The following is a 25,000-nucleotide window of genomic DNA, read 5'->3' as shown; positions in this document are numbered from 1 at the left end:
TTTAAGTAAAATAAAGAAAGAGTATTGCAATAAAGAAATTGAAGAGCAGCTCTGTGATCAGTTGTAAACGCTGCTCCGTCTGAAAGCACTGCGAGTTTGAGTCGCTTATAACGTGAGTTTGAAAAAGAAAAAAGACATCGTTTAATAACATGTTTTAACTCACTTCATATGGTCAATCGAGCATTTGATATTTCCTTTTTGTGAGCTGATGTGGCTTCTTATCACAGGATGAGGCAGACGATTGTGATGCAGTGATGAAGTCTGTCGATTAGCACTGCATTATAATATACTTTATTATTATGAAAATACCCGAGAAGGCTTTTTTTCTGTTGCGATGCAACTGTGTCCTCAGAGCGCTTCAACCTGGCGAGGTGATCCTAAGCACCCCTCCAAAGCCTGTCGATTCACATCAACCTTGGTGGTGAAATCGCACAGAGCTGCAGGGCAGGCTGCCGCCTCTTTGCATGCCATGGCGATCCTCCAGGTCTACCAGGCCAGGATCCTCAGGGACATGCACGAGGGTGGAGTTGATCCGGTTAGATTCCAGGGCTGTCCCGCTGGGTCGCGAAGACAGTCAGGCGCGGCTACGCGATTCAGTTCGCGCAGGTTCCTCCCTGCTTTCGGGGAGTCCGCTTTACTATGGTCGGGGCCAATGCCCCTGTTATGCGAGCGGAGGTTGCCACCCTACTGGTGAAGGGTGCGATCGAACCTGTCCCTCCAGCCGAGATGAAGTCCGGGTTTTACAGCCCCTACTTCATTGTACCCAAAAAGACCGGTGGGTTAAGACCAATCCTGGACCTGCGCATCTTGAACCGTTACCTACCCAGGCTTCCGTTCAAGATGTTGACAGCGAAACGCCTTTTCGAATGTGTTCGTCCCGGCGATTGGTTTGCAGCGATCGACCTGAAGGACGCCTACTTTCATGTCTCCATCCTACCTCGACACAGACCGTTCCTACGGTTTGCTTTCGAGGGGCGGGCATACCAGTACGCGGTCCTCCCATTCGGGCTATCTCTGTCCCCTCGCGTCTTTACGAAGATTGCCGAGGCAGCCTTTGCGCCCCTACGGCAGCACGGGGTTCGCATCCAGAACTACCTCGACGACTGGCTCATACGGAGTCACTCTCGAGAGCAGGTTTGCAAACACAGAGATCTGGTTCTCCACCACTTAGCCTGTCTGGGCCTTCGGGTCAACTGGGAGAAGAGCAAACTCTGCCCCGTGCAGAGGATCTCTTTTCTCGGTATGGAGATCGACTCGGTCGCCATGTGCGCGAAGCTTACGAGCGAGCGCATGCGCGCAGTCTCTGCTGACTTGCCTCCGTCAAATCGAAAGCAAGAGTGCGGTTCCACTGAAACATTTTCAGAGGCTCCTGGGGCATATGGCATCTGCAGCCGCGGTGACGCCGCTCGGATTGCTACATATGAGACCGCTTCAGCACTGGCTTCGCGATCGAGTCCCGAGATGGGCATGGCGGTCTGGCACGCTCCGGGTCCAAGTAACCCGGGCCTGCTTACAGACACTCACTCTGTGGTCGAACCTCAGTTTTCTACGGACCGGCGTGACCTTAGAACGAGTTTCCAGGCATGTTGTTGTATCAACGGATGCCTCCTCCACGGGCTGGGGTGCCATGTGCAATGGGCAAGCAGCCGCGGGCTCCTGGACAGGACCCCAGCGCCTTCTGCATGTCAATTGCCTCGAGTTGCTGGCAGTACGGTTCGCCCTGCACCGCTTCCGAGCGTTGCTGAGGGGTCAACACGTACTTGTCCGGACAGACAACACGGCCACTGTAGCGTACATCAACCACCAGGGCGGTCTACGCTCCCGCCGTATGTCTCAACTCGCCCGCCATCTCGTTTTAGTCAGAAGCACCTGAGGTCCCTTCGTGCTATCCACATCCCGGGAGGACTGAACCGTGCAGCCAACGAGCTCTCACGGATTCAGCCACTTCCTGGAGAATGGAGACTCCATCCCCAGACGGTCCAGCTGATTTGGGAACAGTTAGGCGACGCACAGGTAGATCTGTTTGCCTCCCAGGACTCTTCCCACTGCAGCCTGTACTATTCCCTGACCGAAGGCACGCTCGGCACGGATGCACTGGCGCACAGCTGGCCCCAGGGCCTACGCTTATATGCGTTTCCCCCAGTGAGCCTTCTCGCACGAGTACTGTGCAAGATCAGGGAGGACAAGGAGCAGGTCATGTTGGTCGCCCCGTATTGGCACGGCCAGACCTGGTTCTCAGAACTGCTACTCCTTGCGACAGCCCCTCCCTGGCCTATTCCTCTGAGACCGGACCTCCTCTCTCAGAGACGGGGCACCCTATGGCACCCGCGTCCAGCGCTCTGGAAGCTCCATGTGTGGCTTCTGGACGGGCACCATCACCTCCGCTAGGGCAGAGTCTACACGACACCTCTATGCGTTGAAGTGGAACCTCTTCGTCACCTGGTGCTCTTCCTGCCAAGAAGACCCCTGGAAATGCCCGATCGGGTCCGTGCTTGAGTTTCTCCAAGAGGGGCTGGAGCGAAGGCTGTCTCCCTCCACCCTGAAGGTGTATGTGGCTGCAATATCTGCCCATCATGATCTCTTGGGAGACAAAAAGGTAAGTCAGCACGACCTGATCATCAGGTTCCTGAGGGGGGCGAGGAGACTGAATCCTCCTCGCTCTCCTCTCGTTCCCTCTTGGGACCTCTCAGTAGTCTTAAGTGCTCTGCAGAGGCCTCCCTTTGAGCCTTTGCGGTCGGCCGATATTAAGTTTCTGTCGATGAAGACTGCTCTGCTGACCGCATTGGCCTCTATCAAGAGGGTCGGGGACCTGCAGGCTTTTTCAGTTGACGAAGCGTGCCTAGAATTCGGGCCGGCTAATGGACCAGGCTCTGGTGTCTTCGCTTGTTCAGTTCAGTCTGCCCTTTCGAGCCCAGACCCTCATGTCCGGCCAGGTGCCCCGTGTGCATGGTTCCCTCCGGCGACCCCCACACGAGTATTTCCACCGTAAGCCTCCTCAGTGAGCAGGTGTCTTTCCCTTGGCAAGTCCCTGCCACCCCTAGGGTTAAAAATCCACCTTCGGCTGGTACCCTAGAGTTTCCCATATGCAGCCCACAGCGGGTCATATGTGTACTCTCTAAGTCCTCCCCACGGGTAGGCATCTTGGCATTCCCTCACTGGGATATGCTTCCCAGTGTACCTTGGTAATCCTGTGATAAGTGGGAGTCCTACGGCCTTAAGTGGCGGGATCTCACACCTACGCAGGGCACTGGACGACAGCTGAGTGGCGCGGTTATACTGGAACCCCCATTCGTCAGTCACTGACATACGTCGTAGTGACTGAACGAAAGGGAACGTCTCGGTTACGGATGTAACCCTCGTTCCCTGAGGAGGGAACGGAGACGTACGTTCCTCAGCCACGTCAGCTGTGCTGCTGGAACGCGGAGTTCAGATCTTGGCTCTGCAGCGGATACATAATGCGATGTTGCTAGCGTACTTTCTTATATACCCACGAGGTGGGGCGGAGTTACGCATGCAAATTCCGCATGCCCATGGCATTGGCACGCCATTGGGCGCTGTTAAACACCTCGAAGGTAATTGGCTTCTAGGCGAAACCCCCATTCGTCAGTCACTGACGTACGTCTCCGTTCCCTCCTCAGGGAACGAGGGTTACATACGTAACCGAGACGTTTTCTGTAAAATATAAATATTATTATATTGTTATATTTAGTCTTAAATACTCAATTTTTTATTTTTAATAATTAAAATGTTATTGTAATGGTAATATTTCTTATTTTGTTAAGTAATAATATATATATATATACACTTTTCATTTGTAAAAAAAAAAAAAAATCACATTTAAAATAGCAATTTTAACCAGAAAAATAAAGCGCAATTAAATATTTCCCCCAAATCGTGCAGCCCTATTTAATATTACACGTCATATATGTGACCCTGGAGCACAAAACCAGACCTGCGTCTCACGGGTATATTTGTGGCAATAGCCAACAATACATTGTATGGGTCAACAATACACTGTATGGTGTCAAAATGAATATATTTTGTAAATGTCATACCGTAAATATATCATAAATGTATTATTAGTAGTAATATGCATTGCTAAGGACTTTATTTGGACAACTTTAGAGGAGATTTTTCTCAATATTTAGATTTATTTGCACCCTTAGATTCAAGATTTTCAAATAGGTGTATCTCTGCCAAATATATTTATTCCGTTATCAAGATGATCTCATTTTCCAAAAAATGTACCCTTATGACAATGTTTTGTGGTCCAAGGTCATATACTTAAAATGTAAAATATTGAAATATTACATATTTAAAATGGCAATCGTATAACTGCATCATTCTGGTTAACACAAGGTTTTAAAGGAAGAGCTCTACCAAAAAATGATGTATTTCCAAACCCTTTTGTTTGTCCATTTGATTTTTGCATGATGTATTCCTTTAAAATTGGATTAACTGTGAATTCATGCATATAATAATGGCATGGATCTGATTTCAATGGTAATTCTGACCTGCACGAGGACATGCCTTGTCCCTAAATCAATATCAACTGTCAGAATGCATTGGGTTAATGAATAGCATTGTGCAAGAACTCTTTAAATGTTGTGCTGTATTGCAGAATCCACCAGATGTTGAGCTCCTGCACGAGCTGTCAGATTATGATGGAAACTGGAGCACGGTAAAACGCTAAAACAAACACAACACATAGTGTTCTCCACTCCTTGACATGTCAGAATTATGAGTGTTTATTCACAAGGTTGTCTTAATCACATTTTACGCAGATATATGCTTGTTGTTTGTAGCCTTGCCTCACGCCCCTGCCAAACATCTTCGTGGATTGTGTTTTTGGGAGAAGAAGCTGATGTGAGCTCGCACAACCTAATGCAGGTGCTGAGCAAATTCAACACAAGAAAGGCAGACTTTCAGCTATTGTTATTGCAAAGGTGCAATATCAGGACTTCATGCCTGGGTGACTGTGGCATTCTTACTGCTGTTTCTGGATCAGGGAAACTAACAAAGCATGTCATTGGTGGAAGTTCTGCACATAAATCATGTCACTGAGACTGGACGTGTAACATTTCAAGTAAGCAAACTGAATACTTTTGCCCGCATTTACTCGGTGGACTCACAGCACTTGAGATACTCTGGTACTTTCATTTCAGACATTTAATCATCAGCAGCTGCGAGGGAGCCCTCAGGGATCAAATCTCTTATAAATTGTTTCTTGATTGTGTGAAATGTCACCTGTTCAGTTTGTTCAGACATAAAGCTGTCGGGGCTTGAGGCCTTCCTACCTTAGACTGTGTCCTTCGAAGCATTTTGAAGCTTTCAGATGTTTTTAAGCACTCGAGGCCGCTCCGCTCCCGCTGCTCTTGGCCCCGCCCTGCTCGCCACACATGCTATGAATATAAACAATACATTTTATGTGAGGGCATCACAAGTTTGGATTTTACACAGAAGTTATAAACGGGACTAGCTGAACTGATTCCACTGTGTTGTGCCACAATCTCTTGCATAATGTTATTTAGGCCACGTGAATTTAATCTTAGAGGGTGTCATGAACTGCATTGTATTGTAATGTTAACTGTGGTGCACTTAGTATGATTTTTACATAACAAATTATCATAATTTATAAATAAAAGGCATTTTTGTTGCCCTGACTTTAACCTCTGCTCTGATTTGAACGCTCTGTTTGAAGGGGCGTGTCTGCTGTTAGACTTCAGTGTAAACGCCCACTTGCTGTGATTGGCCGCTGTGAGACTTCAGTGTAAACGCCCACTTGCTGTGATTGGCCGCTGTGAGACTTCAGTGTAAACGCCCACTTGCTGTGATTGGCCGCTGTGAGACTTCAGTGTAAACGCCCACTTGCTGTGATTGGCCGCTGTGAGACTTCAGTGTAAACGGCCACTTGCTGTGATTGGCCGCTGTGAGACTTCAGTGTAAACACCGACTGCTGTGATTGGCCGCTGTGAGACTTCAGTGTAAACGCCCACTTGCTGTGATTGGCCGCTGTGAGACTTCAGTGTAAACGCCCACTTGCTGTGATTGGCCGCTGTGAGACTTCAGTGTAAACGCCCACTTGTTGTGATTGGCCGCTGTGAGACTTCAGTGTAAACGCCCACTTGCTGTGATTGGCCGCTGTGAGACTTCAGCGTAAACGCCCACTTGCTGTGATTGGCCGCTGTGAGACTTCAGTGTAAACGCCCACTTGCTGTGATTGGCCGCTGTGAGACTTCAGCGTAAACGCCCACTTGCTGTGATTGGCCGCTGTGAGACTTCAGTGTAAACGCCCACTTGCTGTGATTGGCTGACATTTTGCATATAAAAAAGCTAGAATTACATGTGAAAGTTTCTCGAAAACTTTTAAAACGTCTCGAAAACGTTTTTACTATTCCAACTCTTAAGATTAACTAAGTGTTGATTATAGCATTATTTTCAGATCTATGGCGGTTACTCACATGTTGTCACAGAGCGTTTCTGTCGAGTCCATATGGTAAAAGTCTGCGGCGAAACTGCGACTGATTTCTCAAAGAATCCACAGTAAAATGTAGCGAACACAAATAAATAATGCTCAACTGAGACGTTCACATTGTTGAGAATAAATCAGCTCATTCCTAGCATTAGGATCCTTTGGAAGGTCATGTTATTTTTAGTCAGTTCGTCTCTCCTCGTCATCTCACTAACACTCCAGTGGGCGGGGCCAAAGCTGTGATGATGAAGTGGGCATTGATCTTCTTCTGCAGAGGCGCTCTTTCACCATCTATTATAGGCTCATCCACAACGAGTCCATCTCTGGGCTCGGGTGCAATAAAAGCTGTTTTTGGGAGTTTTCAATTAAATTCTTAAAGTATGATGACCTCTTATATGTTTATTTCTCCCTTTTAAAATCCTTTCAAAGTACTACTACTCCGTAAACCAACAATCCCTGGAGAAAACTACAGATAGGTCAACAAACATAAGGTAAATAGAGGAAATGAAAGCAGCCTGATCCAACAGATTAATCCAAAGCCTCTTGTTTGTCTCTCCATAGGAGTGATTTCTGGCCATGATGATGAACCAACAATTATCCACCACTATTCTTTCCCCTTCCAGCTTCACTTACCCTGACTTCATGGCTGGCCGGGCCCTCAGCTGCCCCCTGGCTAAGCGGTCAGATTTCATCTCTGTGCTTCTTTGCCGCGAGCTGCTACTTTAGACTTTTAATACAGATATTATTTGGTCCGGTGTCTCAGAACTGCAGAACGTGTGAATTATGAGCCGCCCAAATCGTATTTCACCATCGACCTTCAACATGAGGTGAGAAAGATCACCGAATATTTCTATGTAATTGGAGTTCTTTTACATATGCCAGGTGTGTGTTTGTTAAATATTCATTATTTTGCAATGTAAGTACTTGCTTTTTTTGTTGTTGTTGTTTGTGATAAATATGAATAATTTCTAACGGTGGTTGCTCTAATAATGCATCAGCTAGAAAGCGTCCTGAAAGCGTCTCAACAAAAAGCTTTTTTTTTCTACAAAGTGACCGAGACACAGATAATAGAGTTTCCCCACCTCTTCAGATCTCTCATCTCCGCTCTTTTCAGTTTATATAATACACATTCTCTACACTCCCTTCAGTGTCGCATCTAAATTCAAGGTGTCTGGCATCTCCTGTTGTAATAATTTGCCATCTGCCTACAATTGGGAATATCTGTGTGTGTGTGTTTATTAATTCTCACCGATATTCTTATGGAGGAACTGTCATCATTAAAGGACTTTAAATTGTGTGACATTGAAAGACTCTCTCACTCCTTTTCTCTTGCCATCACTTCTCTCTCTCTCTCTCTCTCTCTCTCTCTCTCTCTCTCTCTCTCTCTCTCTCTCTCTCTCTCTCTCTCTCTCTCTCTCTCTGATAAAAATGAGACTGTATGTTCCAGAGAGAACTCTCAGTGCTACTTTTGTGATCTCTATTGATGCAGTACTCTCAGAGTCTGCTCAAAACCCTCTGGTCGTACTGACTGGCATCAGACTTGTTCTTAAAGGGATAGTTATACCCAAAAATGACAATTCTGTCATCATTTACTCATCATGTCGTTCCAGCCCTGTGTGACCTTTTCCTCTTCTGTAGACCACAAAAAGAGATGTTTAGGAAAGTAGTTTCTTTTTATCTTTTGTCAGATCAACTTAGAAAATAAATGTGATTCATTTGAGTTATCTATTTATTTTTTTAATTTCAATGAACTCAAAATTTTAGGGCAACTCGTGATGTTCAAGCTGTTCTTTTCCAAACACTGGAACATAGCCACAAAGAGCGGGGTCAGCGCATGCTGAGGGTCAAAGAGCGGGGTCAGCGCATGCTGAGGGTCAAAGAGCGGGGTCAGCGCATGCTGAGGGTCACAGAGCGGGGTCAGCGCATGCTGAGGGTCAAAGAGCGGGGTCAGCACATGCTGAGGGTCACAGAGCGGGGTCAGCGCATGCTGAGGGTCAAAGAGCGGGGTCAGCGCATGCTGAGGGTCACAGAGCGGGGTCAGCACATGCTGAGGGTCACAGAGCGGGGTCAGCACATGCTGAGGGTCACAGAGCGGGGTCAGCGCATGCTGAGGGTCACAGAGCGGGGTCAGCGCATGCTGAGGGTCACAGAGCGGGGTCAGCACATGCTGAGGGTCACAGAGCGGGGTCAGCACATGCTGAGGGTCACAGAAGTGGCCAACTTTCTGCAGAGTCAAGAGCTCCAGACCTCCAAACTTCTGTGGCCTTCAGATGAGCTCAAGAACAGTGTGTAGAGCTTCATGGAATGGGTTTCCATGGCCGAGCAGCTCATCCAAGCCTTAGTGCAATGCAAAGTGTGGGATGCAGTGGGGTAAAGCGCGCCGCCACTGGACTCTAGAGCAGTGGAGACGTGTTCTCTGAGTGACCAATCACGCTTCTCTGTCTGACAATCCCATGGACGAGTCTGGGTTTGGCGGTTGCCAGGAGAACGGGACTTGCCTGACTGCATTGTGCCGAGTGTAAAGTTTGGTGGAGGTGGGATTATGGGGTGGGGTTGTTTTTCAGGGGTTGTGCTTGGCCCCTTAGTTCCAGTGAAAGGAACTCTTAAAGGTATAGTTCACCCAAAAATGAAAATTCTGTCATTAATGACTGAGCCTCATGTGGTTGGACACCCGTCAGACCTCCGTTCATCTTCAGACACAAATGAAGATATTTTAGTGTAAATCTGATGCTCTGAAAGGCCTCCATTGGCTCAATGCACTTTACACTCTCAAGACCCTTAAAAGACACTAAAGACGTCGTTACAAAGTCCATCTCACTACAGTGGCTCTACAATAACTTTATGAATCGGCGATAATAGTTTTTGTGCGCAAAAAAACCCTAAATAACGACTTACATAGTGATGATGATTTCAAAACACGGCCTCATGAAGCTTCAAAGCATTATGAATCAGTGAGTCGATTCATGATTCGGATCGCGTGTCAAACTGCCAAACTGCTGAAATCGCGAGACTTTGGCGATCCAAATCGCTGATTCGACTCACTGATTCATACCGCTTCGAAAGCTTCATGATGCCAATGGAGGCCTTTCAGAGCCAACTAACACATTAAGAGGTGTGTATGACATTCTTCTTTCAGACGAATATTACTTTTTACATTACATTACTTTGTAATATTATATTACAAAAGAGTTATATTACAAAAGTCCAGGCTAATCCAAGCATCAGAATTTGATTCATAGTTGCTCTGTTTTTGAAGTCCATAAAAAGTGCATCTGTCCGTCATATAACTGCTCCACGCGGCTCTGGGGTGTTAATAAAGGCCTTCTGAAGCGAATCAATGCGTTTGTGTAAGAAAAATATCCATATTTAAAACTTTATCAAGTAAACTTTCGCCCTCCGCCTTCCGTGGAAAAGTGTTGAATGTTGAAAGTGAAACTCAAGATGTGTTCGTGACGTCATGACCTGGTCGCGTTAGTCTTTCCATCGGCAGGGGAACTTTCAACACTTTCTCCATAAATTGAACAGGGAAGGCGGAGGCCGAAAGTTTACTTTATAAAGTTTTAAATATGGATAATTTTCTTACACAAACGCATCGATTCGCTTCAGAAGGCCTTTATTAACACCCCAGAGCCACGTGGAGCAGTTATATGCAGACATTTATGCCAGACCAGTGTTTATGAACTAATGCTGATGAATAATCACAATGTTTACTTTATGATGTTTATATAGTAATATGTTTTAGACGGTTGTAGCAATGCATATTTTATCTCCTCATCTGAACTTGAATGAGCTCCTGCAACTGCAATAGTAAGGCGAGATTTCAAAATAAGAGTCCTTGTGTATTTCCGGCTTGTTTATAATTAAAAGTCACGCATTATATATTCGTTTTTGCTTACACAATAAACTGTATTTAATTTCATTCCCATTTAATTCATAGTCAGGAGGAAAGACCAGTATTTGACACATATTCAATAAAGTATCAGGGTTATAATAGTTCACTAAAACCATTAAAAAAAATCTTCATTACTTGAAATTAAATGTTAACTGAAATATACTGAAAAATAAACTTATTTGAAGCTTTAGCTTAACCTGATATGGCGTACTAACTAAAACAGAAATACAGAGTTATAAAAACTATATTGATGTTTATAAAAAACAAACAAAAAAGTGAATTGAGCTCTTTCGTGTATTTTTTATGTCAAAAACAAAATGATGTCAAAATGTCAGTTCAAGTGACAGTCGGTTATACAGTATAACGCTTAAATGCTTAATGTATTACAATCTAACTAAACTCATTAGATTTTAAGAGACTAAAACTAGACTAAAACTAAAAACAATTCAGGTGACTAAAATATGACTAAAACTAAATGGCATTTTAGTCAAAAGACTATGACTAAAACTAAATCAAAATTTACTGTCAAAATGAACACTGGCTAACAGAATTATATTTGTGGGCCCTTCGGTGCCACCGATGCGATTGAATATTGCCAGTTCTTGATAATTCGCACACCCAGTATCAATGCTAGTAGTTGTAGCTGTGTTGCTTACTAGTGTTGTAGTACTCGAGACCGGTCTTAAGAGCATTTTTTGATGGTCTTGGTCTCAGATTTTATCTCAAGACCAGTCAAGACTGCTGGGATATCGCTAAACTGCTGGTGCATTGTCTGATTTAACATCATTAATGTGATTTGAGATAAAACTTATAGCTTAAAATGCAATCAGTAACTTCTGTGTAATGTGATTTCTTGCTGAGCTGCTGGGTTCAGAATCAATGCAGCATTGTCTCAAATGCCCAAAATTAATATAAATGCCCACGAAATTCAGAGATTTTTTTTTACATAATTAACATAATTAAGCAATATCGCAAGAGAGCTGTTTTCATGAATATAAGCGTGATTGCAAATGAATGAACGTTCAGTAAACAAGAAGTTAATATTAAATGACATTTTAAACTGTCTCTGCTAATTCGGCAATGTTTTGTTATTAGATGAATCGGCTGCTTTGAACAAATCGGTTGAATAAATGATTTCGTGACTGTTAAATAATCTAAATCTGGACATTATTTATGCAGGTGTAATTGTACCAATTCAGATGCAACTTCTGTGCCGTGAGTTTTATTAGAGGCCAAGCATCGAAGGTTTCTTATTATTATTATTATTAAATTTTTACCATATCAGCCATTTTAGCTGTTGGCCATTTTGAATTGTGTGCTAAAATGCTGTATTTTATGAACACATGAACGGATTGTTATGAAACTCGGAGCCTGAGAAGTTTCAAAACAGCGCCACCTAGTGGATAATAATTTTTTTAAAAATGCTTATAACTTTGGGTGTGATTGACTCATTTTCGTGGGAGAAACTTTTTTTGTCTTGTGAATCCTTGCCGTGTCCAACGATACCAGATTTGCCAGGTTTCGGCGTATGGTTTGTGCAGCGTTGCAATTTAGCGCTTAAAAAATATTAGCTGATATCTTCGAAACCGCTAGTCCGATCGAGACTAAACCAGCGTCAGAAGATCGGAAACATAGGTCGATAGCGAATCACTTTGATTCAAATGTGAAAATATTGATAGTAAGGGGGAGTAAAATCCAATCAAAGTCAGGTGTCAGTCATTTTTTACATGTTTTTTCATATAAATGTCTATAACTCCAAAACGAAATGAGATATTTTCACCAAAATTGACACACACATGTATGGACTCACTCCGAGGGACACATAAAAAATGGTGGATTTGTGCCTCTTGGTGGCGCTATTATTAAACAAAATATGAAATGCCTCTATACCACTCAGTGTTTTAATGTGGGGTAATTTTGCTTCAAATGTCTTCTCTCATTTTTTCAGCTGGTCTGCTGCTATCTTCTTTGTTTGCTTCTGTTGCGCTTGGCCCCGGTGTTGCTGCTTGCAGATATATTTGTCAGTGATTTGATTGGTAACAGCGCTATAGTGTCTTACTATTCTAATTGTGTTTATTCATTAGCTATAAGACATGTCTCAGACAGTGGATATGGATCTTTTAGATGAATTCTTTTAGACTGGTCTTGGTCTCGTTTTAGGTGGTCTTGACTACAACACTATTGCTTACATCATGTCTGCCTGTCAGGTTTTACACGTTTTTTAATTGCAACATTAGCAAACCCACAAGAGTGCTCCGTAATGTAAGGCTTTGAATATTAACACCTACGTCTCTTATGCTGAATATGCTCACTTTCCCCCAGGATTCTCCGATTCAAAAGAACAGCATTTATCTGAAATGGAAAGCTTTCAAAAAATCCTAAAAACATTGTGCACAACTGTTTTCAACATTATTAATAATCATAAATGTGTGTTGAGAATCAGATCCTCATATGAGAGTGATTAGTGAAGGGTCATGTGACACTGAAGACTGGAGTAATGATGATAAATTCAGCTTTGATCACAGGAATAAATGACACTTTACTATATATTCACATAGAGAACAGATGATCAACATAATAATATTTCAACTGTTTGACCCATTTGTTCCTTTTTTCCCTTTATTTTTCTTTGTACTACGTTTCTCATAAATCCTGATTACCATATGATGTACTACATTACCCATAATCCCCTGATCAAGGTCTATAAATAGACCTCACTTCCTTCCTTTGCCCTTTTGCATTGGTGAGGTGTGTGTGTTTGAATGGACACCCAACCATGTAAGTCATTTATTTTTGGGCAATTGTATGGTTTGAATTTGTTTATATAATTATTTGGATTGAATATATATTGTTAATGTTTATTTATGATTTGTTTGGATGAGTCTGATGATCTTTTTGTATGGTTTGTAGTGACTAAAGACCATCCTGTACATCCTGTCCTTCTGTTAACATCTGTCATGTGAATTTGCTCCTGGTATCTCCATGTGCTTTGGGATAAGCTCCTGAACTCAATAAATTAAAGACTGCAAAGACTAGAACTTTTCCCAGTGTTTTAATCAGACATGCCACCAAGTTTCTACAGTTCTGACAAACTCTGGGTATTTAACATCTGACATCCAGCAATAACTGTTTTCCTGTATTTTTGATCAAAGAAATGCATTGGTGAGCAGAAGAAATGTTGATTTCTTTCAAACATTAAACAGAGCTTTTTTTATTTTGGCGGAAATAACATACAATTTTTTGCATAGAAAGAACCTTTTTATTTTCTAAATAAAAATGTCCAAAATGTACACAACATTTAGCAGTTTATTTAGTAATTGTTTAAGGCCATTTTGCGATTTCAATCATCATAAAATAACATGCAGCAAAAAGTCATTTGATGTGCTCTTGGGGGCCTGAAGCGTTCGCACGTGTGGTCACACACCACACACAATCACACACCACACACAATCACACACACCACTCACACACACCACACACACACACCACACACAATCACACACACCACACAATCACACACACCACACAATCACACACACCACACAATCACACACACACACACACAATCACACACACCACACACAATCACACACACACACACACACACAATCACACACACCACACACAATCACACACACCACACACAATCACACACCACACACAATCACACACACCACACACAATCACACACACCACACACAATCACACACCACACACAATCACACACACCACTCACACACACCACACACAATCACACACCACACACAATCACACACACCACACACAATCACACACACCACACACAATCACACACACCACACAATCACACACACACACACACACACACAATCACACCATCACACACACACCACACACGCCGCACACCACACACGCACACAACGCACACACACAACACACACAGTAAAAAGTACCCTACACGGAAAAAAATGTTCCGTTGAATTTACTAAAAAATGTTATCGTAAGTGGTCGCAATCAATTTATTTTATCTCAATTTAAACAAAAACACATGCAATTCCCATTAAACCAATTTTTTTTTTTTAATTAAAATCAAAAAACTAACTTTAAATAATTTAAACGAGCACAAATTAACTATGCTTAATTTAATCGGGCCATAATCATTTTTTTCAGTGTACCCACGTGATCTGCAAGTGCAATACTGACAATAAATTAAAATTAAATTCAAAGAAACCGTTTGTAATTTTTGCTTATCTAATTTTTATACCTTAATGTTTGTTTTTGTTCCTCATTTTTTACACTATTTACAGATAATTGTTTTGGTAATCATTTGAATATTAAAAAGCAGGCTATATTTAAAAAAATTAACAAATAGCCTATTTTTCTGCCATATACAATTTCATAAAATGATCAGCTAGCTAATAACAACTTTGTTCTGGTTTCACCTCCTCAAATGATTTTAGGCTCTTTATTTTACTACACATTGTCCACATAAAGCTGAAAGACTGTGGGTAATTAAAACTAATTCTTACTAACCACTCTTCCTAAATTGGGTAAGCACACTTGTGTTCTGAGGAGATGATTAACCCTCTGCTGCTCTTCCTTTAGGGGTTGCATTGGTCGTCTCCGGACACCTAAAAATATAACTTCCTCCACCCCAGTAAAACCAATGCAATTTATTTATCTTCAATAATATTTTTTCTTTTTAATTTTGTATTTTGAGATGATTTTATGGAATTTTTTAATATTTATGCAATAATTAAGGACTATTTTTGCCATTGAAAATTATTTTAAAAAAAAGTTTTTTTAATTTTTATTAAAAAAAATATTATTGCAGTATTTCAGGTTAAAATGGAGACTAAGCCTTCAAAATATTTTTTGTGTGTAATCACTAGAGGTCTCTATGTAGAGGCTTGAGAATTCACTAGTTCTCTCTTGAACACATTAAATGATTTTTGGGGGTGTGTGTGTGCGTGTGTGTGTGTGTGTGGATGCGTCAATATCACACTCTTGATGTTTTAGTGTCACCCCTTCACTGCTGTGTACTTTTTTTCAGCATCGTGGCCGATTTGTAGATTGTACACACAAATATTCGGAGAATTGTTGTGTTTTTGCAGATTCCCCATTCATTTCCTATGATTTATGAGGGAAGACAATGAACGCTACTTTTTTTTTAACGACCAATTAGCATGCTCGAATCATGACCCCACAATTTTTGTGTTTTTACATACCTAATGCTAGAAAAGTCCCCAAGTTTCATATCATTCTGATGAAGCAGTGCTTTTTAACATTTCAAAACAGAACATTTTCCGGTCAGAAATGACCGAAGAGCAGCAGAGGGTTAAACTGATTTGTGAGTTCAGTGTTGGGCAGATCAGTTGTTTTAACCAGTCGTTAAAATGATTCGGTTCAAAGGAGTCAATAGGTCGCGAATCAGACATTAGCATTTACATTAAGTACAAATACTGTATGTGTTAACATCCTCTACTGCATTCAGGTCACATCATGAACTAAACATGACGCTTCAGCTTCCTCATGGCCATCCATACGACAGATGCCATTTACAAATGACGAAACCTTTGCTTGTTATAACTATGCATGACAGCTGGTTTTATTTATTTACATTAGATAATGAGCAACAGTGTTTTCAGATGGATTGGATCATTCAGTCTTGATTAAAAAGTAAAGTGTGTGTGGTTCAGCGGAGCACAAAAGAGCCCATCAATCCATGCTTCTGGAGGATTACAGATAGACAATAATACAATTACAGCCGTCAGTTGCTTCCCGTCTCAGCCCACACATCTTTAAATGACGGTGAATTGAGTTTATTGATTATAGCCCCACATAGTTCCATCGTGGCTTTGCAGAAACGTTGCACTTTCAAACATTCACAAGCCTCTCTGGTGTCGCTACTGTATAATAGGACAGGTATAAATGCTGTTTTATATTCCGTTTTGCAGCTGGTCAGCTATAATTGCACTGATTTGCATGATTACCGGTAATGTTTAGGGTTTGATTTTATAAACAGCATTAAATGCTACAACATTGAGTGTGTTGTTAAAAAGATATCAGTGCAAATTTGCTGCGGGGTATCTTTACTGTATTAACGTTATATGATTTATTGCTTCTGTTACTGCTCCTTCAGATGATGTTATAATGTAATTCTGTATTAAACGGTGTCTTCACAGTTCCTTTAGTTAAACAGACATGGGAAAAGACGCTGCATCGTTGGAATACTACAGTGACATCACAGATCCGTATATACCCACAATCCACCTGGGAGTCCCTAACACACAGAGAGGTTTGTCTCTTGATGATTATTTTGGGGCAGGTTCAACAGTTCTCCATCACAGTCTCTTTAATAAGGTTTGTAATCAGTTACTGCGCTCAGACAAGCATTGACTTGCACAGTCTGGGCTGATACGAGGATATGCTGTGAAAAGAACCATTAGAAGTGGGATTTTTAAAAACCCCAATTAAAACATTTTTTGCATTGTCATAATGTCCTTGTATCGTCTAAGAACATGGCGCACATTGTCTCCACCTGTGACCCCAAACCAGAGACAAGTACAAGTACAATTGAAATGCACTGATCATTCCCGCTTGTCTTTGCAGACATGATGTGTAAAATGTGCCGTGGAGTCTTTTATGGAAAATAGTCCGACGTCAAACTTGGGGAAGGCAGAGCATTTGTTTTATTCATGACTGTGGCGAGCTTAATGGATGGGGCATTGCTTGCCTCAGTCTGTTTATGTGCAGTTGTTAATGGACTTCAGATTAACACGTTTGCTGCCATGACGGAATTAAAAGCCCTTCTTACGATAGACTATTGATGGATGAATGGATGGATTGGTGCATGGATATATGGATGGATGAGCGGATGAATGGGTGAATGGATGGATTGATGCATGGATATATGGATGAGAGGATGAATGGGTGGATGGATGAGCTGATGCATGGATGGATGGATTGATGCATGGATGGATGGATGGATGAGCGGATGAATGGGTGGATGGATGAATGGATGGATTGATGCATGGATGGATGGATGGATGAGCGGATGAATGGGTGGATGGATGAATGGATGGATTGATGCATGGATATATGGATGGATGGATGAGCGGATGCATGGATTGATGCATGGATGGATGGATGAGCGGATGAATGGGTGGATGGATGAATGGATGGATTGATGCATGGATATATATATGGATGGATGGATGGATGGATGAGCGGATGCATGGATTGATGCATGGATGGATTGATTGATTGATGCATGATGGATGGACGGATGGATGGATTGATGCATAATGGATGGATGAGCGGATGAATGGGTGGATGGATGAATGGATGGATTGATGCATGGATATATATATGGATGGATGGCTGGATGGATGAGCGGATGTATGGATTGATGCATGGATGGATTGATTGATTAATGCATGATGGATGGACGGATGGATGGATTGATGCATAATGGATGGACGGATGGATGGATTGATGCATGATTGATGGACGGATGGATGGATGGATGCATGGATTGATGCATGGATGGATGGATTGATGCATGATGGATGGATTGATGCATGATGGATTGATGCATGATGGATGGATGCATGGATTTGTGCATGATGGATGGATGGATGGATGGGTGGATGGATGGACGGATGGACAGATGGATTGATGCATGGATGGATGGATGGATTTATGCATGGATGGATGGATGGATTGATGCAAGGATGGATTGATGCAAGGATGGATTGATGCATGATGGATGGATGCATGGACGGATGGATGGATGGATTGATGCATGATGGATGGACGGATGGATGGATGGATTGATGGATGGACGGATGCATGGATGGATTGATGGATGGATGGATTGATGCATGATGGACGGACGGACGGACGGATAGATGGACGGATGCATGGATTGATGCATGGATTGATGCATGGATGGATGCATGGATGGATGGATGGATGGATAGATTGCTCTGTAATTCATGACAGTCGTTGTAATAAGTTTCGATTTGCCATGTTACTCAACTCTCAAACAATAAAGTTTAACCAACCAACCAACCATGATGGTCAGCCAACTAACTAACCAACCATGATGGTTAACCAACTAACTAACTAACTAACCAACTAACCTGATGGATGGACGGATGGATGGATTGATGCAAGATAGATGGACGGAAGGATGGATTGATGCATGATGGATGGATGCATGGATTGCATGGATGGATGGATTGATGCATGATGGATGGATGCATGGATGGATGGGTGGATGGATGGATTGATGCATGGGTGGATGGACGGATGGATGGATGGATGCATGGATGGATGGATTGATGCATGGATGGATGGATGGATGGATGGATTGATGCATGGATGGATGGACGGATGGATGGATGCATGGATGGATGGATGGATTGATGCATGGGTGGATGGACGGATGGATTGATGCATGGGTGGATGGACGGATGGATGGATGCATGGATGGATGGATGGATGGATGGATGGATTGATTGATGCATGGATGGATGGATTGATGCATGGATGGATGGATGGATGGATTGATGCATGGATGGATGGACGGATGGATGGATGCATGATGGATGGATGGATGGACGGATGGATTGATGCATGGATGGATGGATGGATTGATGCATGATGGAGGGATGGATTGATGCATGATGGATGGATGGATTGATGCATGATGGATGGGTTGATGCATGATGGATGGACGGATGGATGGATGGATGGATTGATGCATGATGGATGGATTGATGGATGGACGGATGCATGGATGGATGGATGGATGGATTGATGCATGGACGGATGGACGGATGGATTGATGCATGATGGATGCATGATGGATGCATGGATTGATGCATGGATTGATGCATGGATGGATGCATGGATGGATGGATGGATAGATAGATTGCTCTGTAATTCATGACAGTCGTTGTAATAAGTTTCGATTTGCCATGTTACTCAACTCTCAAACAATAAAGTTTAACCAACCAACCAACCATGATGGTCAGCCAACTAACTAACCAACCATGATGGTTAACCAACTAACTAACTAACTAACCAACTAACCTGATGGATGGACGGATGGATGGATTGATGCAAGATAGATGGACGGAAGGATGGATTGATGCATGATGGATGGATGCATGGATTGCATGGATGGATGGATTGATGCATGATGGATGGATGCATGGATGGATGGGTGGATGGATGGATTGATGCATGGGTGGATGGACGGATGGATGGATGGATGCATGGATGGATGGATTGATGCATGGATGGATGGATGGATGGATGGATTGATGCATGGATGGATGGACGGATGGATGGATGCATGGATGGATGGATGGATTGATGCATGGGTGGATGGACGGATGGATTGATGCATGGGTGGATGGACGGATGGATGGATGCATGGATGGATGGATGGATGGATGGATGGATTGATTGATGCATGGATGGATGGATTGATGCATGGATGGATGGATGGATGGATTGATGCATGGATGGATGGACGGATGGATGGATGCATGATGGATGGATGGATGGACGGATGGATTGATGCATGGATGGATGGATGGATTGATGCATGATGGAGGGATGGATTGATGCATGATGGATGGATGGATTGATGCATGATGGATGGGTTGATGCATGATGGATGGACGGATGGATGGATGGATGGATTGATGCATGATGGATGGATTGATGGATGGACGGATGCATGGATGGATGGATGGATGGATGGATTGATGCATGGACGGATGGACGGATGGATTGATGCATGATGGATGCATGATGGATGGATGGATTGATGGATGGACGGATGGATGGATGGATGCATGGATGGATGGATGCATGCACGGATGGATGGATTGATTGATGCATGGATGGATGGATGGATGGATAGATAGCTCTGTAATTCATGACAGTCGTTGTAATAAGTTTAGATTTGTCATGTTACTCGACTCTCGAACAATAAAGTTTAACCAAACAACCAACCATGATGGTTAACCGACCGACCGTGGGACATTGTTAATTCTTAAAGACTTTAAACACATAGTTTCCCCGACTAACCAACTAACTAACCATGATGGTTAACAAACTAACTAACCAACTAACTAACCAACCAACTAACCATGATGGTTAACCAACTAACTAACTAACCAACTCACTAACTAACTGTGGGACATTGTTAATTCTTAAAGACTTTAAACACATAATTTCCCCGACTGCAGCATCGGGCAACTAACTAACCAACTAACTAACTAACCAACTAACCATGATGGTTAACCAACTAACTAACCAACTAACTAACCAACTGACAAACTAACTGTGGGACATTGTTAATTCTTAAAGACTGTAAACACACAGGTTCCCCGACTGCAGCATCGACCAACTAACTAACCAACTAACCATGATGGCTAACCAACTAACTAACCAACTAACTAACCAACTCACTAACTAACTGTAGGACATTGTTAATTCTTAAAGACTGTAAACACACAGTTTCCCCGACTGCAGCGTCGGCTAACCAACTAACTAACCAACTAACCATGATGGTTAACCAACTAACTAACCAACTCACTAACTAACTGTGGGACATTGTTAATTCTTAAAGACTTTAAACACACAGTTTCCCCGACTGCAGCGTCGGCCAACTAACTAACCAACTAACCAACCAACTAACCATGATGGTTAACCAACTAACTAACCAACTCACTAACTAACTGTGGGACATTGTTAATTCTTAAAGACTTTAAACACACAGTTTCCCCGACTGCAGCGTCGGCCAACTAACTAACCAACTAACCAACCAACTAACCATGATGGTTAACCAACTAACTAACCAACTCACTAACTAACTGTGGGACATTGTTAATTCTTAAAGACTTTAAACACACAGCTTCCCCGACTGCAGCGTCGGCCAACTAACCAACTAACTAACCAACTAACCATGATGGTTAACCAACTAACTAACCAACTCACTAACTAACTGTGGGACATTGTTAATTCTTAAAGACTGTAAACACACAGTTTCCCCGACTGCAGCGTCGGCCAACTAACTAACCAACTCACTCCTAACTAACTAACTGTGGGACATTGTTAATTCGTAAAGACTGTAAACACACAGTTTCCCCGACTGCAGCGTTGGCCAACTAACTAACCAACTAACTAACCAACTCACTCAGTAACTAACTAACTGTGGGACATTGTTAATTCGTAAAGACTGTAAACACACAGTTTCCCCGACTGCAGCGTCGGCCAACTAACTAACCAACTAACTAACCAACTAACCATGATGGTTAACCAACTAACTAACCAACTCACTAACTAACTGTGGGACATTGTTAATTCTTAAAGACTGTAAACACAGTTTCCCCGACTGCAGCGTTGGCCAACTAACTAACCAACTAACTAACCAACTCACTCCTAACTAACTAACTGTGGGACATTGTTAATTCGTAAAGACTGTAAACACAGTTTCCCCGACTGCAGCGTTGGCCAACTAACTAACCAACTAACTAACCAACTCACTCACTAACTAACTAACTGTGGGACATTGTTAATTCTTAAAGACTGTAAACACACAGTTTCCCCGACTGCAGCGTAGGCCTTGAGACGCACAGTTTCTCCCTTCTCAGGCTCCTCAGGCTCCTCAGGCTCCTCTCTCCAGCAGCCAGAACTCAATCACCTCAGATATCCCGCGTGTGGATCTCCAGGAGCTGAAGTGAGGAAGAGCTGAGGATCGTCTCTGAGGACTCTCAACACCTGTCCCCTAAATTACACTCTGCACACTCTCCGTTTCTGTGTCTCTGCAGCAGAATGAGAAGCGAAACATCTGGGGGAGTGAGCAGTCTTCCCTCGAGTGTGTGTGTGTGTGTGTGTGTGTGTGTGTGTGTAGCGGAGAGCTCAGTCAGCTGTGGTGTGGTAATGCTCTGAACAGATCCAGAGAGTCTGTGTTCTGGAGATTCATTCACTATTTGTTCTGTCCTCTCCCCGTCTCTCAGCCCGTGTCTAGCTGACCTCTTCATTCGCCTGCTCTAGCTTCTCTTTCATCGGTGCTGCAAAGCTTTTGAGCCACCTCTCTTTCTCTCGGTTATACCGTTCTTTTACTCGTCCTCCCAGTGTAACGGTCACTATTAACCTGAACCGGAGTTCTTGGGTGAAAGTCGTACCTCCAGGCGAATTTGCTTTGACAGATCTTTGATGGCCAGAAGGTTAGCCACTGGTTCTGTAGCCCTGTAATGGACCAGGAGTGTGTGTGTGTGTGTGTGTGTAACACCACTGTCAGCGCTGGGTACATTTTCAACCAACACTGGCAAACCTTTAATGGAAGCTCCTGGATTGATTTTATGATTGCCTTTGTGTTCCAATGCATTCCTCAGCAATCTCATCCTGAGAGCGTTCAGAACATCAGAGCCGCAGGATCAGTGTAATATGAAGGAGTGGAAGGGCCAGACATGTTGCACGATGGGCAAACTAGCTCTAGCTCTAGCTCTTTTATTTATAAAGCACATTTAAAAACAGACATTATGCCATTTCGGGGGTGCTAATAAACTGTAAACTTTGTGATAAACTGCGAGCTCTCCCTTTCACCACCCGTAGACTATAATACCCGTCAAAATAGGAGTCCTCCTTAGTATGACAGATAATGCAGACCTTAAAGGGTTAGTTCACCCAAAAATGTAAATTGTGTCATTAATGACTGAGCCTCATGTGGTTGGTCACCCGTCAGACCTCCGTTCATCTTCAGACACAAATGAAGATATTTTAGTGTAAATCTGATGCTCTGAAAGGCCTCCATTGGCTCAACTTTACACTCTCAAGACCCTTAAAAGACACTAAAGACTAAAGTTACAAAGTCCATCTCACTACAGCGGCTCTACAATAACTTTATGAAGACGAGAATAGTTTTTGTGCGCAAAAAAACCCTAAATAACGACTTGTATAGTGATGACGATTTCAAAACTTACTTTACTTTACTTTATTTTATAAAAGGACCATGTACAATTTTTAACATAAATGTTTCCATTTCATGTATTGTACCGGATTTAGCTCAAAGCTAATTTTCACCCGCAGTCCTTTGGCAGTTCAACATAAACAATAAAATAACATACCCAATACATATATATACACAAATACACAAAACAAACAATTAAACAGCAACCATGTCAATGTTTACAAAGCTGATTACATTCTAAAAAAGATTTCAACTGCATTTTAAAAATTCCAATAGATTTACACCCTTTTATATCTTCTGGCAAAGCATTCCAGTTATTTGTCGCTTTCACAGCAAAAGACGATTGTCCAAAAGCAGAACGACGAAAAGGAACAGCACAATTTCTCATAGATGATCTAGTAGATCTTTCAGAAATATTAGGACGGAAACCAACAAAATCATTGAGTACCGAAGGAGCCAAACCATTTACAATTTTATAAACCATACACAAATTTTTAAAAAGCACATAATTTTCAAAACTCAATTATTTGTATTTCTTCAAAATGCTACAATGATGAAAATGTTTAGGTTTTTTATCGAAGTTTATTAAAGTTTGTTTATATAGGGATTTTAAAGGCTTAACCACATTTTCACCAGCTTGACCCCAACATGTGAGTCAATACGAAATATGAGACAGAATTGTGGCATGCATAAAAGTGTTGGCTACATCAACAGAAAGACAATTTCTAATTTGTCTGAAATTTGCTAAATTATATTTAATATTCCTCACCATTTTCTTTACATGTTTTTTAAAGCTAAGATTTGAATCCAATATTACACTAAGATAATTGAACTCATTGACTCATGAACACGGGCTCATGAAGCTTTGAAGCGTTATGAATCAGTGAGTCGATTCAGCGGTTCAGAGCGTTATGAATCAGTGAGTCGATTCAGCGGTTCAGAGCGTTATGAATCAGTGAGTCGATTCAGCGGTTCAGAGCGTTATGAATCAGTGAGTCGAATGAGCAGTTTGAATCGCCAAATTTCAGCAGTTTGGCGGTTTGACACGCGATCCGAATCATGATTCGACTCACTGATTCATAACGCTCTGAACCGCTGAATCGACTCACTGATTCATAATGCTCTGAACCGCTGAATCGACTCACTGATTCATAACGCTTCGAAGCTTCATAAGGCCGTGTTTTGAAATCGTCATCACTATAGAAGTCGTTATTTAGGGTTCTTTGCGCACAAAAACTATTCGCGCCGATTCATAAAGTTATTGTAGAGCCACTGTAGTGAGATGGACTTTGTAACTTTAGTCTTTAGTGTCTTTTAAGGGTCTTGAGAGTGTAAAGTGCATTGAGCCAATGGAGGCCTTTCAGAGCATCAGCTTTACACTAAAATATCTTCATTTGTGTCTGAAGATGAACGGAGGTCTGACGGGTGTCCAACCACATGAGGGGAAGTAATTAATGACAGAATTTACATTTTTGGGTGAACTAACCCTTTAAGCATATCTGAACTCACAGAAATGTATGTGTTTTTGACCTACACTGTAAACGTTACATGATGTGAGAACCGTTAGTAATTTCGGTTTGTATGTTAGCAGGGAATCACTAACTTTAATCGTAACTTATTTAATGAGAGTATGACCACCAGAAAATCCTCTCAGGACATC

At 42.4% G+C, this 25,000-nt stretch overlaps 1 protein-coding gene across 1 annotated transcript in view; it reads left to right on the top strand.

Moving 5' to 3' along the window:
* b3glctb (beta 3-glucosyltransferase b) overlaps window positions 1–25,000 on the top strand; it is a gene marked incomplete at both ends in the record, with an annotated part of 51,951 nt that overhangs the window by 16,074 nt on the left and 10,877 nt on the right. The window contains 6 exon segments of the mRNA XM_079805220.1: window positions 4,622–4,676; window positions 7,034–7,092; window positions 7,094–7,152; window positions 7,236–7,354; window positions 16,529–16,548; window positions 16,554–16,641. Coding sequence (XP_079661346.1) covers window positions 4,622–4,676; window positions 7,034–7,092; window positions 7,094–7,152; window positions 7,236–7,354; window positions 16,529–16,548; window positions 16,554–16,641 — 400 coding nt within the window.

This window comes from Gobio gobio (assembly GCF_949357685.1).
Source record: "Gobio gobio genome assembly, chromosome: 22".
Taxonomy (NCBI): domain Eukaryota; kingdom Metazoa; phylum Chordata; class Actinopteri; order Cypriniformes; family Gobionidae; genus Gobio; species Gobio gobio.
This window is presented reverse-complemented; position numbering and strand designations above follow the sequence as displayed.